At 32.8% G+C, this 16762-nt stretch overlaps 3 protein-coding genes across 6 annotated transcripts; 1 reads left to right on the forward strand and 2 right to left on the reverse strand.

Moving 5' to 3' along the window:
• Nucleotides 1-165: 165 nt before the first annotated feature.
• Nucleotides 166-3007, reverse strand: Adk2 (Adenosine kinase 2). Of its 3 annotated transcripts, none has more exons than XM_074241687.1 (5): nt 2862-3007; nt 2385-2592; nt 1353-1454; nt 635-1043; nt 166-362 (listed from the first exon to the last, which is right to left on the reverse strand). In XM_074241687.1, exons 1-5 carry the CDS (start codon nt 2876-2878, stop codon nt 235-237), a joined length of 864 nt encoding a protein of 287 aa, XP_074097788.1. In that variant the 5' UTR covers nt 2879-3007; the 3' UTR covers nt 166-234. The 3 variants fall into 3 exon arrangements, with proteins under 3 accessions (XP_074097788.1, XP_074097789.1, XP_074097787.1); XM_074241688.1 differs by having other exon boundaries at nt 635-1026; nt 1351-1454; XM_074241686.1 differs by having other exon boundaries at nt 1179-1454.
• Nucleotides 3008-3736: 729 nt separating this feature from the next.
• On the forward strand, nt 3737-11270 carry Garz (Sec7 domain-containing protein garz). The gene is made up of 4 exons (XM_074241675.1): nt 3737-4135; nt 5086-5284; nt 5355-10237; nt 10856-11270. Exons 1-4 carry the CDS (start codon nt 4025-4027, stop codon nt 10958-10960), a joined length of 5298 nt encoding a protein of 1765 aa, XP_074097776.1. The 5' UTR covers nt 3737-4024; the 3' UTR covers nt 10961-11270.
• Nucleotides 11271-11359: 89 nt separating this feature from the next.
• On the reverse strand, nt 11360-16388 carry LOC141526630 (zinc finger CCHC domain-containing protein 24). Of its 2 annotated transcripts, none has more exons than XM_074241676.1 (4): nt 15904-16388; nt 15072-15305; nt 12841-13077; nt 11360-12719 (listed from the first exon to the last, which is right to left on the reverse strand). In XM_074241676.1, the coding sequence occupies exons 1-4, from the start codon at nt 16099-16101 to the stop codon at nt 12606-12608; spliced, it is 783 nt and encodes a 260-aa protein (XP_074097777.1). In that variant the 5' UTR covers nt 16102-16388; the 3' UTR covers nt 11360-12605. The 2 variants fall into 2 exon arrangements, with proteins under 2 accessions (XP_074097777.1, XP_074097778.1); XM_074241677.1 differs by having other exon boundaries at nt 12913-13077; nt 15904-16385.
• Between the last annotated feature and the right edge of the window lie 374 nt (nt 16389-16762).

Genomic DNA, 16762 nt, shown 5'->3' on the forward strand with positions numbered 1-16762 from the left:
ATTTAATTATTATAAAAATAAAAAAATTTACTGTAAGAGTTTAAAAAATTACTTACAATTATTATGATTGAGAAATTAACTGAAAATTGATTTATAAATATATAAATATATAAATTAAAATTAATAAATGTGTCTAATCTTTAAAATTGCCTCACGCGGTCAATATTAAACATTTAATGTCTTTTTATTGATAATAAAAAAGTACAGTGTAATAAAAATGTAGATTTTTTTTGGTCAAATAGCAAAATCTGGTTTTCCTTCGTAGGTGCAACCAGAACGTTGGATAATAACAGTAGCTGCCCAAATTCCACATTTGATGCAGGTCTCGATGCTTGCACCTTGGACGTACTGCGCTATGAAACCTATTTAATTATTAAGTTTTATTAGTAATTTTATTTCAGATAATAATTTTAATTAAAAATTTTCAGGTTCTGATTTTAAAAGTTATAATTAAAAATATCAATTAAAAAAATTTTTAAAAATAAAAAATTGATGTAAAAAAATTTTTTCAAGTACTACTTTTAATAAACTTTAAATAAAAATTGTAATTAAATCTTGTGACCAAAATAAGGGAGTGTAAAATATTTATCACTATTTTAAAAAACTATATTTATACAAAAAAAAAAAAAATCACCTCCAACAAAAGCATCTCCAGCACCATTAGTATCAACAACTTTTTCCTCCGGCAAAGAAGTAGATGGAAATTCTTGAATAGTGTTATCCTTAGCAAGAATAACATTATCCGCGCCCTGAGTAATTATAACAATCCGCTGGCGCTTCTCATTGACCTTGTCCATCTTGGACATCTTCAAGGCGATTTCTTTGCGGTCCATTGTGCCCAGGTCGTTGGCTTTTGAGAAAGCCTCGGCCTCTGTTTCATTCCCGAAAATAATGTCGACGTACGGGAACGCGTCCATCATCGGTTTCTTGAAAAACTCGCACAAAAACGGAGCACTCAGGTTCATCATAAATGTCTTGCCATTTTTATGCGAGTGCTTGGCGACTTCTTGGATCGTCTCCGGGCTTACTGTTAAGAAAAATCCCTAAAATAATGTTTTTGTTAACAAATAAATGATAAGATTTTTTTGTTATTATTAATTTAATATTTTTAATAATAATAAAATAGATAATAATAATAATAATAATAATTATTATTATTATTATTATTATTGGCTTACTGATATGTAGTAGAACTGAGCAGACTCCAGCAAAAGCTGGTTAGCTGGCTCATGAATATGCGACGTCTGGAAGCAGTTAGCTGCTGCCAGGTTTGCACACAGTGATCTACTTTTTCCAGTTATCAAAACTCCACAAGTTCCGGTAGAAACTGTATCGTGGTACTGGTACTTAACATTTAATCCACTTGACCGAGCTTTTTCTTCCAGGATCTTCGAGTACTTGTCTTTGCCAACGCAACCCATAAATGTTGCTACGTGAGGTTTCTCCAGGAACCACTGCAAGATTTCATTTTTTATTAGAAACATTTGTCATAAAAAAATTGTTATTTAGTTTTCTAAATAAAATTTAGATTAAAAAATAAATCCTTGAAAAAAAAGCCTTGCATAAAATTTTCCATTATATTAATATGGAAAATTTTGATCTCAAAACCACAGAAAAAAAAAACGATCTACTTGCATCAGATAAAATTAAAACGAAGGGTTTGTCTAACAAAAGCTTTGCAAATAAAAATATTTAAATAAATAAATAAAGCGTAATATTATCTGTTTACTGAGAATTTATCTTAAGAATAAGCAAAATAATAAATGAATAAATTAAGAGAATCGTGTTAACGTAACACGAGTAGCAGATAGGAAAATTTGTTATCATCTCAAGATTGTGTAATCGTTCATCACCCTTTTATCTCATCTCATGCCACTGAATCTTTGATAAGTACCAGCAGTATCAGAACTATTAAAATGATAACTGATAACGATTAATTAATGTGACATTAAAGAAGAAATAATAATAAATCTAGCTAACGGAATTTTAATATTAAATTAAAGCTAAAAAATATAATAATAATAAAGTTAGCCGACGTTTTTAATTTTTTGACATATTTTTAATTATTAAATTAAAACAAAAAAAAAAATTTTTTTTAAATTGTACTTCTAATTTTTCAAATTTTTTACAAGTGCATTTTTTTGTAATAATTTTTTCAATAAAAAAAAAATTTTTTAATTGCACTCGTAGTTTTTCAAGTTTTTTACAAGTGCATTATTTTTTTTTAATTTTTTTTAAATAATTTTTTCATTAAAAACAATTCAAAAAATTTTTAAAAGTCGGCTAACTTAATTTTTCTAAAAATATTTTTCTGAAATAAAAAAAAACATTCTAAAAATTTTTCAGCTAATTTTCATAAAAAAAAAAAAAAAAACTAAAATTACTTGAGCGACTCTCATGGTATTCTGAACCGCTCCGCCAGCAATAAATTCCGCTTTGTACTGCTCAATCAGCTCGTCATACAGTGGCTTGTGACTCTCATCAGCGAGAATTGCATTATTAGCTTTTAAATTGTATTTCATGAGAAAATCTTCGTCGACAACAGCTGAGATATCGAGGAGCGGGTTTCCGAGTCCCAAGATTAATCCTTCCCTGAAAAGCATTAAATAATAATTAAAAATAATAACAATGAGTAAAATAAAAATTGATTTTAAATCACAGGTCTCGGATGAGCGACTGCATTCTCCTGAAGGTCAATTAAATATAGCCATTGATCCAGTATAATCTTCATTAAATTATTTTTTCTTTTTTAAATTTAATTTTATTAAATAATCAGTATTTATTTAAATGTGATAAGTATTGTAAATTATAACCTAAAAATAACTTAATTTATTATTTATAAAAAAGTATTAATTGTTTACTTTAATTTTTCCGCCATCTTTGTGAGTTAATTTGTTGACGAGGATAATTAAGTTTATTATACAATACAAGAGGAGTATAATAATGTCCGTGGGTAATTAACTAATAAAAAAAATTATACACGTGTTAAGTGGTCAATAGAGCGCGCCAGACTGAGGAGCGTTCAATTTAAATTTTGTGTCATGGCGGTCACGCGCATGCGCGTTACTTTTACAAAACACATGCGGGAATCATCTGCTTGAATACGCCACCTGTCAGATCAAATGTGAACTATTCCATGCAAGTCGAGTATAAACAGCTGATGTCATATAATATGCCAAAGCTGTAGTTAAAAATTGTTGAAATACTTTTTTAAAATGTTAAGTAATTAATTATTGTCTGTATTAGTTATCATATAGTTTTTACAAATAAAAATTTTTATTTAATTTTTCTATAGAAAAAAATTTCTAAATGTCAGCTAATTTAATTTAGCTGATATTTAGTAATTTAATAATTTTTTCAACAAAAAAAAATTTATTTTTTAAATTATAAATGCAATTTTATATAAAATTAAAAAAATTTTTAAGATTTAAAAAAATTGCACTTATAGCTTTTTAGAAATAAAAAATTTTTTTAATGAAAATTCTATTTATAATTTATAAAGTTTTTTACAAATAAAAATTTTTTATTTTTTTGTAATAATTTTTTTAATAAAAAAAAAATTTATAACAATTTTTAAATGTCGGCTGCAGGTTAGCAAGATTTCATTCTCCAATCTTCAAGGTAAATTTATTAGATACAAATGTAGACACATGATGTCGTTAGTGTCGGCTCCTATATTTATTTATGTAAGTACACATATACAGGAATGTGGTATCAACCTAATGTGTTGGAATCTCGACGTGTGCTCTGTCTGACGTTTGACGTGAACATTTTTAATTTTTCACTCCGTGCTACTTAACACGTTTGCGCTTACATTTAGTTTTTATACGAAACTAATAAATTAAATATCAAAGAAAATTCATGTGGATGCTGATGAGCTATCTGTCAATTTTCTGTAAAATAGCTCCAGTCGAGTTTATGATGTCAAGATGAGAGAGTGAGTATATTTATTCGGTAAATAGTGCAGTCCAAGTGATAACAGACAGCTAGACGATCGACAAGTGTGAACAACACCAACATCAGGATGTCCAAGTCAGGGTGTCCTGGAGCTGGGCTCTACGTCGTCGAGGGTGAGGTTTCTCTGCTAATGACCGCGATGCGACGTGGTGTAAGATGGTCATCTCATTCACATCAGGTTTGTGTTTTTTTTTGTTTTTATTGATTTTTTTTTATTAGGTTAGGTTTGTAATTTTATCAACAGATTGTTAATTTAGTTTTAATAAAATTATTTTTTTTTATTTGAAAAAAGAAAATTTTTTTTTTTTATTTAAAAAAATATTTTTTTAATTTTTCATTTAAAAAAAAATTATGAAAATAAAGTTAGCTAACATGCAAAAATTTTTGTAATTTTTTTTTTTTTTAATTATTACAAAAAAATTGAAAAAAAAATTTTTTTTCATTTGCAAAAATAAAAAATTTTTTTTTTATTTAAAAAAACATTTTTTAAATTTTTTGTTTAAAAAAAATAAAAGTTAAGAAATTATGAAAATAAAGTTAGCTGACATCTAAAAATTTTTGTTATTTTTTTTTAAATTATTACAAAAAAATTGAAAAAAAAAAATTTTTTTTATTTAAAAAAACATTTTTCAATTTTTTATTAAAAAAAAAAAAAAGGTAAAAAATTATGAAAATAAAGTTAGCCGGTATCTAGAAATTAACAAAATTTTTTTTTTAAATTAAAAAATTTTTTTAATGTATAAAAAACTTCAAAAACTATGTGCAATTTTTTAAAAATATTTTTTAGTTCTAATTTACTAAATTAACCAAAATTGAAAAATCAAAAATGTCGGTTAACTTTAATAATATTAAAAAATTTATTTTATAATTATCATTAATATTATGAAATATTTAAAAACTCTTTTTATAAATTAAAAAAAAAAATTTTATTATTGAGATAAAAATTTTATTTTAACCAGTAATACTGTTCCTTCAGAAAATAAAAAAAAAATTACAAAATTTTTAATTATTCCAATTATTCTATCAACTACAAAATAAAAATGAGCCTTAAAATAATTTTATCCACCCCGTACAAAAAAAAATAAACAAATACAACACCTAAAATAGCTATGGGATATAATTTTCCAGGACGAAGACCAGGATGTGCTAATGAAAGGTTTGACAACCTTAAAAGAAGCCTTGAGCGACTCAAAAAGTCTGTCTCAACTGGAGCCGGGGGTGTTCCTGGCGCCATTTTTAGAAATAATCCGTTCGGAGGAAACAACGGGTCCTGTAACAAGTCTGGCGTTAGCCGCAGTCAATAAAATAATATCTTACGGATTGATAGGTAAGCTTAAATCTTATTCCCTTTTCAATTTTCTATCTCTAAACTAACTCTCTATAACCGAACTTCTCAGATAACGAACACCCGGCAATAAGTTCGTGCGTGGAAGCAGTTTCCGACGCAGTAACGCATGCGCGTTTTGTCGGAACAGACGCTTCATCAGACGGCGTAGTTTTAATGCGAATCCTCCAGGTGCTCCGAGCGCTAGTACTGGCTCCTATTGGCGACCACCTCTCAGACGAGAGTATCTGCGAAATAATGCTGAGTTGCTTCAGAATTTGCTTTGAAACCCGGCTCAGCGAGCTCTTGCGGCGTACTGCCGAACACTGTCTCCGCGACATGGTCCACCATCTTTTCGTCCGTCTACCTCAATTCGCAGATGACACTCGCGTTCTTCCTAACATGAAGAAAATGCGAGCTAACGGTATTGAAAACACTAGGCCCAAGCGAAAAATCAGTAAGAATCTTAAGCAGAAAGTAAAACCCGCGAATGATGATCTGGATGATACTGATACGAAGGATTTGCTCAGTCCTGTGGAACGTATTCGCGGAAACCATTTGGCAACGACGCCTATCACTCCTGCGGGCAATATTGTAGACATGCAAGGATCGCTGGATCAAGGAACGCCTGATAAAATTGAAGAGGAGAAGGATAGTAGTTCTGAAGGTAAGTTAGTTGATAAGGATCAAGAAGGTAACCCAGTTGCTAATGATCAAGAAGGTAATCCAATTGCTAATGATCAAGGAGACAAGTCAGCTGAAAAGGATCAAGAAGATAAAACAGTTGCTAATGATAATGATAAAGAGAAGCCAATTCAAGAAAATGGCGACAAAGTTGAAGAAGATAAGACTAATGAAGAAAAGATTGATGAAAATGTAAAGTCTAATGAAGATACCAAAAACGAAGAAAAATCTAAAGAAACTATTCCCGAAAGTCCCGAATTAGCTCAATCCCCGCTAGGTAGCGTAGAAGACTTGTCTGTCGATGAAAAGCTGCCCAAAATAGTCGATGAAGTCCAGGAATACGTGAACCAACAAGGAGTACGTTTTACCCCTTTGCAACAATTGACTCCTTACGGCGCGTTGTGTATCCGAGAATTGTTCCGATTTCTTGTGACGCTTTGCAACCCATCCGACAAACAGAACACGGAAACTATGACCCATGTGGGTCTTAGTCTTTTGCAAGTGGCGCTGGAGATCTCAGCGGACGCGTTAGCGAACTTCCCATCGCTGTTAACAGTAGTTAAAGACGATCTATCGAGGAATTTAATCGTGCTTTTGAGCACTGAGAGACTATCAATCTTAGCGGCTGATTTGCAAGTTGCGTTTCTGGTGTTCGAATCCCAGAGGGAGCATTTAAAGTTCCAGTTAGAACACTATCTGCTGAAACTGATGGAGATTATTGATTCCGAAAGCAGTAGGATCAGTTACGAACAGCGAGAGCTGGCGTTGGAAGCAATAACAAGGTTATGGAGGATTCCTGGATTGCCTGCGGAAATGTATATTAACTACGATTGCGGGCTCTATTCATCGAATTTATACGAAGAACTGATGAAATTACTGTCGAAGAACGCGTCGGCTTTAATGGGCAACATGCACAGTATTCAATTCATTGCATTAGACGCGATAATCATGCTAATAGCTGGGATAGAAGCTCGGTGTAAGGGTTACAAAGATCTCTACAAGCCAGCGAGGCACGACCCTAGTCCTGTTTTACCGACAGTCGAAGATCTAAAGCTCGCCAAGACTAACAAGCGCTGGCTGGCTCACGGTACGGAGAAATTTAACGAGCATCCGCGAACTGGAATCGCGAAGCTTGCCGAACACGGTCTTCTAGGCCCCGGTGAGCCCGATCCAGAGCGAATTGCAAAACTGCTGAGAGAGAATCCGATGTTGGACAAATTAGCGATTGCCGAGTACATTAGTCGGAAGGAAAACACGAATATCCTAAATGCGTTTGTCAAGAGCTTGGATTTGAGGAACATGCGCGTTGACCAGGCGTTGAGGTTCTACTTGGAGTCCTTTAGACTCCCGGGAGAGGCGCCACTGATCAGTCACTTGCTAGAGAAGTTCGCGGAACACTGGCACGATAGCAATGGACGGCCATTTGCTTCTGCAGACGCTGCTTTTACCTTGGCTTACGCGGTGATAATGTTGAACGTCGATCAGCACAATCGTGTCGCCACCAAGCAGAACAATCCGATGACAGTCGAACAGTTCAAGAAGAACGTGAAGAACTGCAACGGTGGAAACGCCGATTTCGATCAAGATATGCTGGAGGAGATCTACAATTCTATAAAAAGCGACGAAATTGTGATGCCGGCAGAACAAACCGGGCTGGTTAAAGAAAACTACCTTTGGAAGGTTCTCCTAAGAAGAGGAGAGAGTCCTGAGAGTGTCTACATCAAGGTAGGCAATGAAGGAAGCTTCGTCGACAAGGAACTGGCTGAGAGAGCTTGGGCGCCGATAATAAGCGCCCTCTGTCGCGCTTACGACAAAGCTCCAGACCGAACATTGCAGCGACGCGTTGCTCAAACTTTCTTGTGGTGCGCTGGGATTAGCGCTCACTACAACATGACCAGTGACTTGGACACCTTGATAGTCTCTTTGTGCAAATTCACTGGATTAGCGACAGGTGGCGAGCCTGACCAAGTGATTCTCCACTTCGGAGGAAGCGGACGCTGCCAACTAGCTGCAAGAACGCTGTTCAAGATAACGCACCTGCATGGCGATGGATTAAGAGCATCTTGGAAGAACATCATCGACTGTATGCAGACTCTGTACAAAGCCAGGTTGTTGCCAAAGAACATGACCGACGGAGAAGACTTCTTGGATCCTTTAGGCAAAGTGTCATTGCTAAGAGAACCAACAACTCCCAAAGCATCCCCAGCTGGCCAAGGAATTCTATCAAGCTTGTACTCCTACATCGCATTGGACAGCCGCGTTCCACATCCTGCAGAAGCTACGACCAAGAAACGCGCCGCTGATTGCATAGCGAACTGCTACCTCAAGCAGATCCTTGAAGAGTCAAAGTTCTTGCAAGAGAGCTCTCTCAGACCTTTGGTAGGTGCTTTAGTTTCCGTGAATTCCCATGATGAAGACATCGCAGTGTTTTTATTGGAACTTCTTCTTGAAGTAACTATCCAAAACCGCGACCGCGTGATGTGTATCTGGCCGATAGTCCTCGCACACATGGACGGCTTGCTGACCACAGCAGCTCGTGAGAACCACCCTTACCTCCTGGAACGCGTCGCCGTAGGAATGCTGAGATTAGCAATTCGTCTTCTTCGAGGCGAAGAGTTTGCTGTGACGGTTCTACCTCCGCTGATGCCGCTTACCCACTTAGCGTCGGCAACAACGGCTCCCCTAGCCCGGCAAATCGCTTACGGACTCTTCGAATTGTTAAAAACTGGAGCTGCTAACATCCACAGCAGCGAGGATTGGAAAGTCGTCTTCAGTTTGCTGGAGTGTTCCGGCGCTGGTGCGCTATCTCCCAAACCCACTGCAGAAGAAACCACCCAAAGATCGGTCCTGGACCAAAGGCCCATAAGTCCCGTCCCTGAGTGGGTTTTAGTATCTCCAACTGGAACCGAAGCTCCCCTACCCGTCGCCGCAGATTCAATTGTCTTAGACCGCGACTTCCTTACCCATGACCCAGTTTCTTTGATAAAGTGCTGCGAGAGCTTGACATTCCTAGTCCGGGACGTCGCTCACGTTACCCCGTTCAACTTTGAGCTCTGCATCCAGTGCATCCGCACCTTCGTCGAGGCTATCCTCCAGGTTCCAAGCAAGCGCGTTAAACTCAATCCCTTGGCTTTGGAAAACGAAACCTACCACGCGGCTCCTATACAGCTTCTAGAGCTGATGCACACCTTGCACGCAAGAACCGCCCAAGTGTTCCGCTGGTGGGCGGAAGAGAGTGGAGCCACTGAAGTGGTGAGCTTGTGGCCTACTGCTTGGCGCCCACTTTTGCAAGGAATAGCAAGGCTTTGCTGCGATTCTAGAAGAGGAGTTCGCGCTGCTGCAATCACTTACCTCCAGAGCACTCTGTTGGCCGCGGACCTGAACCAGCTGACGGCGATTGAGTGGTCCCAGTGCTTGGAACAGGTTCTGTTCCCACTGTTGGCGCAGCTGTTGAGCCCCATTGCTGCGCATGATCCAATTGGCGTCGAGGAAACGAGGGTCAGAGCCGCCATGTTGCTGTCCAAAGTCTTCCTGCATCACTTGACGCCGCTGCTGACTCTCCCTGGGTTCTTACCGTTGTGGCTCACGGTTCTGGACTTGCTCAGGTCGTACATGCATGTAGATCACAGTGAGTTGCTCTTTGAAGCTATTCCTGAGTCCTTGAAGAACATGCTACTGGTGATGTCTTCTACAGGAGTTTTGACGCCGACTTCGAACCTTTGGGAGCCTACTTGGCGGACTATCAACGGATTTCTGCCGAACTTGAAAGCAGAACTGTTCCCGGAACCGCCGGTTCCTGAGCCAGAAGAAGCTAAAGGCTCGGAAGTTATTAGTTTGGTGGAACAAGAGCAGCCCAGCTTCAGGATTGAAGGGTCCATTGCTGTCCAACCTGATGGACAGGATGGAACTGATGTTCCGGTGGGAATTCCTCTAGTGGTGCCCTCTCTTGGCGAGAGTGACGGAGTTAACAAGTCGCCGAACAGGAATTCTGTATTCTTGTCCGCGGATTATTACAGAGCCGTAGGACAGGATTTTGGAATTCCAGCTCTAGGAGTTGAGGCCAAGGAACAACAACAGGTTATTAATCTGCTCAACCAGCCACCGCCGAGTGTAGCTAGTCCTGTCGCTATTCAGCCTATTTCGCAGTCCTTTGAGTTTTACCTACCGAGGGTTGATGGTAAAGCAGAGAGTGGCTTGGAGGAACAGGCGGAAGAGGACAGAGTTGAACAGCAGGATTTGGAGGGATCTTTTAGTCCTACTCATCAACTTACGGTGAGTTATTTTTTATGGAATATTTAGGATGTATTCGAAAATACTACATCTCTAAATACATAATTAATAAATGACTTTTTATCTTGTGAAATATTGACGTTTTTAAAGATATAAGCTCATCCCGATGTTACACTCATCAAGACCTTTCATTTAAGTACCCACATCAATTTTTCATATATTTTATATATTTATATATATTATATATATGTATATATGAAAAATATATAAAAAATGCATGTGGGTACTCAAATGAAAGCTCTTGATGAGTGTAACATCGGGATGAGTTTATATCCTTAAAAATGTCAATAATTATGAAATGACCTTGTATCTTGTAAACTATTGACATTTTTACAGATATAAGCTCACTCTGAAATTATACTCATCAAGACCTTTCATTTGAGTACCCACATCAACTTTTCATATATTTATATATATTATATATATCATATATATGTATATATGAAAAATATATAAAAAATGCATGTGGGTACTCAAATAAAAGCTCTTGATGAGTGTATCATCGGGATGAGTTTACATCTTTAAAAACGTTAATATTTAAGAAAGTAAAGACTGCAAGGTTTCTAGTAATTTATTAAAAAATACGAATAATATTTTCAGGCAAACAAACCACCTCAATTGGTCAACACAACAATGTTCAACTCCGCAGCGTATTTCAGTGAAGATCCAGCCGCAGATCGGCTTTTTGTCGTCACTAATCCTTGACGACTGTACATTTTCGATATTTATACTAAAGTAATAATAGTAATAATATTGTATTATATTAAATTGTTTTATTATTGTTGTTTTTATTATTACTATTTATTATTATTATCATTATTATTATTAATGTCAATTCCACATGCCCGTTACCTTAAAAGTGTCTAAAACAATCAAAGGTGTGTTTTTAAAAATTGTAATAAATTAAATCAATTGTAGCATTAACATTTTGGCTTGTATATTCAGCGTATACATAAAAATATATATATATATATATATATATATATATATATATATATATATATATATATATATATACATTATATTATATTATATTATAAATACTACAATAAATGTGATAAATTCTTATCCATAAAGTAAGCTCATTATTCAACGCAACCTTAGTTAATTAATAATAATATTTATAATTATAATTATTAAGATTAATAACAATATATATCTTTTGCGAAATTTATACATAAATAAACGGGCGACCAAAGTTTATACATATCATTAACACACCCGTTATTGCTTTTTATTAGCGCAATTTATTATTCTTTCTTTCAGTCTAATGTAGATTAAGTCACTGATTTTATTTAAGGGCATTTTTTTACTAATTTCTTTTTTTTTTTTTTTTTTTTATAAAAATTATCAAGTTACAATTAAAAATTTCATTTTCGAGGTAATAATAAGAAAATTTCTAATGGGGACAATTTATATAAAATTCTTGTACAAAATTACCCAAGAATTGGTTAAGAATGATTAAATTGCAACAAAAATACCGGATTATCCAATGAAAAATTAATTTTTAAGTAAAATAATTTGGATATTTAAAAAGCTAATAAATTACCGCGTAAAATGAGCCGTCGCGCGAGTTGATCCGCCGCAGGTCGATTTTTGATTAATTGATTAATAAAATATTAACGCCATTAATTTGATGATAGAGTAATAATTAATATAGGTTGTTTGGGTTTATTTTACTCAGGATTTCATTATCTAGGTCGCGGTACACCTAATTTTTAAAAATAAGTCATTTTACTTTTTTGTTAATTAAGAAAAAAAATTAAAAAGAGAAAAATGTTTGTAAAAAGTAAACTAAATCTCAAAATTGTTATTTGTTGGTATAAATATTTAGGTTTAATTTAGAAAATTAGTAGATTTGTAATGTGAATGGCCAAATCTAAGATTTATGATATTTGTTAATGATAAAAATCTTTTTTTGCTCATTTATCGTTGAAAAATTAATTTTCAAGTAAAATAATTTGGATATTTGAAAAGCTAATAAAATCCCGCGTAAAATGAGCCGTCGCGCGAGTTGATCCGCCGCTGGTCGATTTTTGATTAATTGATTAATAAAATATTAACGCCATTAATTTGATGATAGAGTAATAATAAATATAAGTTGTTTGGGTTCATTTTACTGGGAATTTTATGATCTAGGTCGCGGTACACTTAACTTCAAAAAATTAACCACTCAATTTTTTTTTAGTCATTAAAAAAAAAAATTGAGCAGTTCAAAAGCGCCCTTAACAATAAATCAGTAATTATTGTCAGAAAAAAAAACAACATGGCGCCGAAGCGGCAAGAAGTTATAAATTAAGAATATAAATTTAAGAGTAATTTAAATAGTAAAAAAAAGGTAAGTTTATGGCTACTGATCGCGTCTGCAGTAATAACCGAGAGTTTTGCACTTCTCGCAGAGATGTTGAGGATGCACCTTGCTCTGATCGGAGACGTCCAGGCCGTCGGGTTTCTCTAAGGGTCTCTGGAATAAATTTATTGAAAAATTAAAAATTGAATTTAAAGTTATTTAGAGAGCAGATAATAAATGAAGAAATGAGATGAAGGAAGAAAAAAATAAAAAAAAACGTCTAATGGCGACTTACGTAACGAAGCAAGGAGTTGAACGGATGAGACGAGGTGCTTGTTAACAACATCGCCGTAGACCCCAGACTCACCTGCTTGTGGGGATACACGTTGATGTGGCACTTTATGCACTCTTGGCCCATATTTGCCCAACTGTTCCCTGACATCCACTTGCGCTTGCACTTAGAACATTTGTACTCGCCGAAGCAACGTTTCTTCCCTTGGTAAGGAGTCAAACCTTCTCCTTTTGGTCTAGCCTGAAAATATAATTTTATTCTAAAAATTTTGACAAAAAATTCTACGCTTATATATACTCTGGTAAAAATTTTCTACTAGCGAGAGGGCGCAGCCACCTAGCGGCAAAACCAAAAACTAACTTTAAAAAAATTCCTAATTCATTAAATATCTTTTAGATCAACTCAAGGATACGAAAACTTTAAAAGAAAAATTTTTTTATCAAAATTAGAATTTTCTTTAAAATAATTTTACTCTTAATAAAAAAAAATTTATTATTTTCAGTGCACAAAAAAAAATTATTTTCTATAAAAACGCTTTTTATATTAATAAACTAATAACATAAACATAAAATCTAAATACCGAAAACAAAAATTCTACGCTTATATATACTCTGGTAAAATTTTTCTACTAGCGAGAGGGCGTAGCCACCTAGCGGTAAAACCAAAAACTAACTTTTAAAAAAATTCCTAATTAATTAAATATCTTTCAGATCAAGCCAAGAATACAAAAATTTTAAGTTTTCCTTAAAATAATTTACTCTTATATAAAAAAAAATTATTTTCCTATAAAAAAGCAATTTATATTAATGAACTAATAATATAAACAAAAAAACTGGATACTAAAAGAGAAAAAGTCTACGCTTATATATACTCTGGTATAGTGACACAAAAATTTAAAGTTTTCTTTAAAATAATTTAGTCTTATTGAAAAAAAAAAAAAAAAAAAAATTATTTCCTATAAAAAAGCATTTTATATCATTGAACTGACATAAACAAAGAGCCTGAATACCAGCAGAAATTATTTATTAAACTAAATAGTTTGGTTGAATTAATTAAAAGGTTAAATTGAGCTGCGGGTTGACAGTTTGTACGTCGATGACAATTAGATGGATGTTTGCATTCCACCAACCGCGTTTCATTTATCCTACATATACTTCTATATATTCATCTCTACAATAATAACAATAATAATAAAAATATACAACACACACAAATACATAATAATATATAAACTCAAGTACAAGTACAAATATAAGTCTCATACATTTAGCTTCCCGCTCCACCCCCTCGACGCAGCTTTGCTCTTTAAATTTAACACACATGCTTCCTCACATATATATATAAGTTTTTTACGAGTCTACGTCATTCTATTCCTGCATTTATTTTTCTCTTGTTAAATATTGTTATAAATACACCTAATTAAATATTTTTTTTTTAATTTTCTTCTTTTAAATTTAAAAATTTTTAGAGCAACAAAAAAAATTTTACTGACTTGAAAAAAAATTTTTTTTAAATTTTAATAAATAAATAAAGTTTATAAAATTGGTTTAAAAAATTAATAAGAAAAAAATTCAGTAACAGTATATGGAAAATTACTAAATATATAATTTGGCGGAAATGAAGAAAATCTTGTTCGCGTCTACCGAAACTATTTAAAGTACCTAGACTATTCTGAAAATAACGATATTCACGGGCATACAGAGCGATTTTATTAATAAAAAAATACCCGCTTAAAAAAAAGTTTCTTTGTTTTAAATTTGTGGATTAAAAAAAAAAAAAAATTATTTTTTAAAATCGAATTAAAAAAATTTTCTGAGTTAAAAAATTTTTTATTACTTAAAATAAATCTGATAAATTTTTTTTTCAGTGGGTACAATTTATATTTAATTTCCCAGGAATTGATTAAAATTCATTAAATTGCCGGATTATGCCGTGAATAATTAATTTTCAAGTAAAATAATTTGGATATTTGAAAAGCTCATAAAATTCCGCGTAAAATAAGCCGTCGCGCGACTTGATCCGCCGCAGGTCGATTTTTGATTAATTGATTAATAAAATATTAATGCCGTTAATTTGATGAAGGAGTGATAATTAACATGGATTGCTTGGGTTCATTTTACTCGGGATTTCATTATCTAGGTCGCGGTAAATCTAATTTTTAAAAATAAGCAATTTAAAAAAAAATAATTTTTTTTCTTCAATCGATTTTAATCTTAAGAACTTGGATAGCTTACTTGAGGACAGTCTTTGATGTAATGTCCTTTTCTGAAGCACAAGTGACACAAGTACGTCGAGGGAGGTCTTTTTGTAGGTTTTTTGTCCAAAAGGCCCAGCTCGTTGAAATGTTCCGCGAGCTCGCCGATACTGTCGAGGGGAATTGATCCAGGGCTCAGTGAACTTTTCTGCATGTAATTCTGATGCTGAGATGCAGTTGGAAAATTTCCCCATACTGTTGGCAAGATTTTGCTCTGGAATAATTATTTTTTTTTTAGAAATTCAAAAAATTTTATATAAAATTTTTTTTATTCAAAAATTTTTTGCTTTAAATTAGAAGATTAAAATTTTTTTAAATAATTCTTTTGTTCAAGAATTTTTTTCTTGAATGAAGACAGTAAAATTCTAGAAAAAAAATTTTTTTCAATAAATTTTGGCTTTAAATTAGATTAAAATTTCTCGAAATAATTTTTTTATTCAAGAATTTTTTTTTTTTGTATCAAGACAAGAAAATTTTTGCTTTGAATTTTAAGAATAAAATTCTTTAAAATAATTTTTTTAATCAAAAATATTTTTTGTCAAGACAAAAAAAATTTTTTTTCCAAAAAATAAAAAAAAAAATTTTTTTTCCAAAAAATTTTTTTTTGTCAAGACAAAAAATTCTTGAAAAAAAATTTTTTTTCCAAAAATTTGCGTTGAGTTAAGTCCAAAAAAATTCTTCAAAATAATTTAACTTTACTCAAGAATTTTTTGCCTTGAAAAAAAAATTTTTTATTTCTTCTTTAAAAAATAAAAGAAAACTTCAAATTTTTGATCATTAATCATTTAGTGAGCAAGCCAAAAAGAATATACCTGTTCATTATGCGGATTTTGATCCGCAATTGCCAAATAAACCCAATTCAAAAGATGCGGGGAATAATGGGTCGGTAAATTCTGATGATTTTGACTATGGGACTGAAGATGATTGATATTTCCAACAGTTTGAACATTATTAATACCACTATCATGAATTTGAAGTGGCTGAAGAGGACGCGGATGACAAGCTGCCATATTACGTCAGTTTAAAATTTACAAACGCACTTATCACTGGTAATTATTAAAATCTCCACTTATTACACAATTAATTCAATTATTTTCATTTTTAAGGAATTTTATTAAAATTATATCTTCTTCAGGGGCTCGATTGAAATTTCAAATTGTCGGAGATTAACAAACGTAATGTTAGAACAGTCTCTGGTACACACGTGCTGGTGTTACTGCCATCACATCCGATTCTGCCCTCCACTGATGGCCTAATGTAAGCAGTGTGTATTCTCGGATGTATACTTACGTATTATAGTGTGATAAAGTCAAGAGAAAAAGAGAATTATAAATACATATATTTTAAGTCTAACTAAATTTATTAATAAAGTTATTTTATTTTTTTTTTATTTAACACATTGGGATTACAATTTTATCGTTTATTTTAATAAAATTTGCTTTGTTTGTTTATTTTTGAGATTTATTCAAAGGGAAATTTTTGAAATTTGTTTATTTTTATTTTAAATTTCTTGGGAAGAAATAAAATAATCCCCGTAAGGAATGAATTTGAAGTTTTGATAAAAAAAATAAAACTAGAGAGAAGAAAATAATTTTTGATAAATTTTAAAAAATTAATTAATTTTAAAATTTTGCTTTATGAAATAATGATTTTTGTTAAATTGCACTGTGC

This window comes from Cotesia typhae, unplaced genomic scaffold (genome assembly GCF_013202065.1).
Source record: "Cotesia typhae breed Kobodo isofemale line unplaced genomic scaffold, CoteBio_Ctyphae contig_36, whole genome shotgun sequence".
NCBI lineage: Eukaryota > Metazoa > Arthropoda > Insecta > Hymenoptera > Braconidae > Cotesia > Cotesia typhae.

Bases quoted from the DNA above. Each gene is read 5' to 3' on its own strand.
- Garz (XM_074241675.1), top strand. From the start codon at position 4,025: ATGTCCAAGTCAGGGTGTCCTGGAGCTGGGCTCTACGTCGTCGAGGGT. The intron at 5,285-5,354 runs GTAAGCTTAAAT...CGAACTTCTCAG, and splicing joins AATATCTTACGGATTGATAG to ATAACGAACACCCGGCAATA. The intron at 10,238-10,855 runs GTGAGTTATTTT...TAATATTTTCAG, and splicing joins GTCCTACTCATCAACTTACG to GCAAACAAACCACCTCAATT.
- Adk2 (XM_074241686.1), bottom strand. The intron at 1,455-2,384 runs GTAATTTTAGTT...GAAATCTTGCAG, and splicing joins ATACCATGAGAGTCGCTCAA to TGGTTCCTGGAGAAACCTCA. The intron at 1,044-1,178 runs GTAAGCCAATAA...ACATTATTTTAG, and splicing joins CTCAGTTCTACTACATATCA to GGATTTTTCTTAACAGTAAG.
- LOC141526630 (XM_074241676.1), bottom strand. From the start codon at position 16,101: ATGGCAGCTTGTCATCCGCGTCCTCTTCAGCCACTTCAAATTCATGAT. The intron at 13,078-15,071 runs GTAAGCTATCCA...TTATATTTTCAG, and splicing joins ACATCAAAGACTGTCCTCAA to GCTAGACCAAAAGGAGAAGG. The intron at 12,720-12,840 runs GTAAGTCGCCAT...AATTTATTCCAG, and splicing joins TCAACTCCTTGCTTCGTTAC to AGACCCTTAGAGAAACCCGA.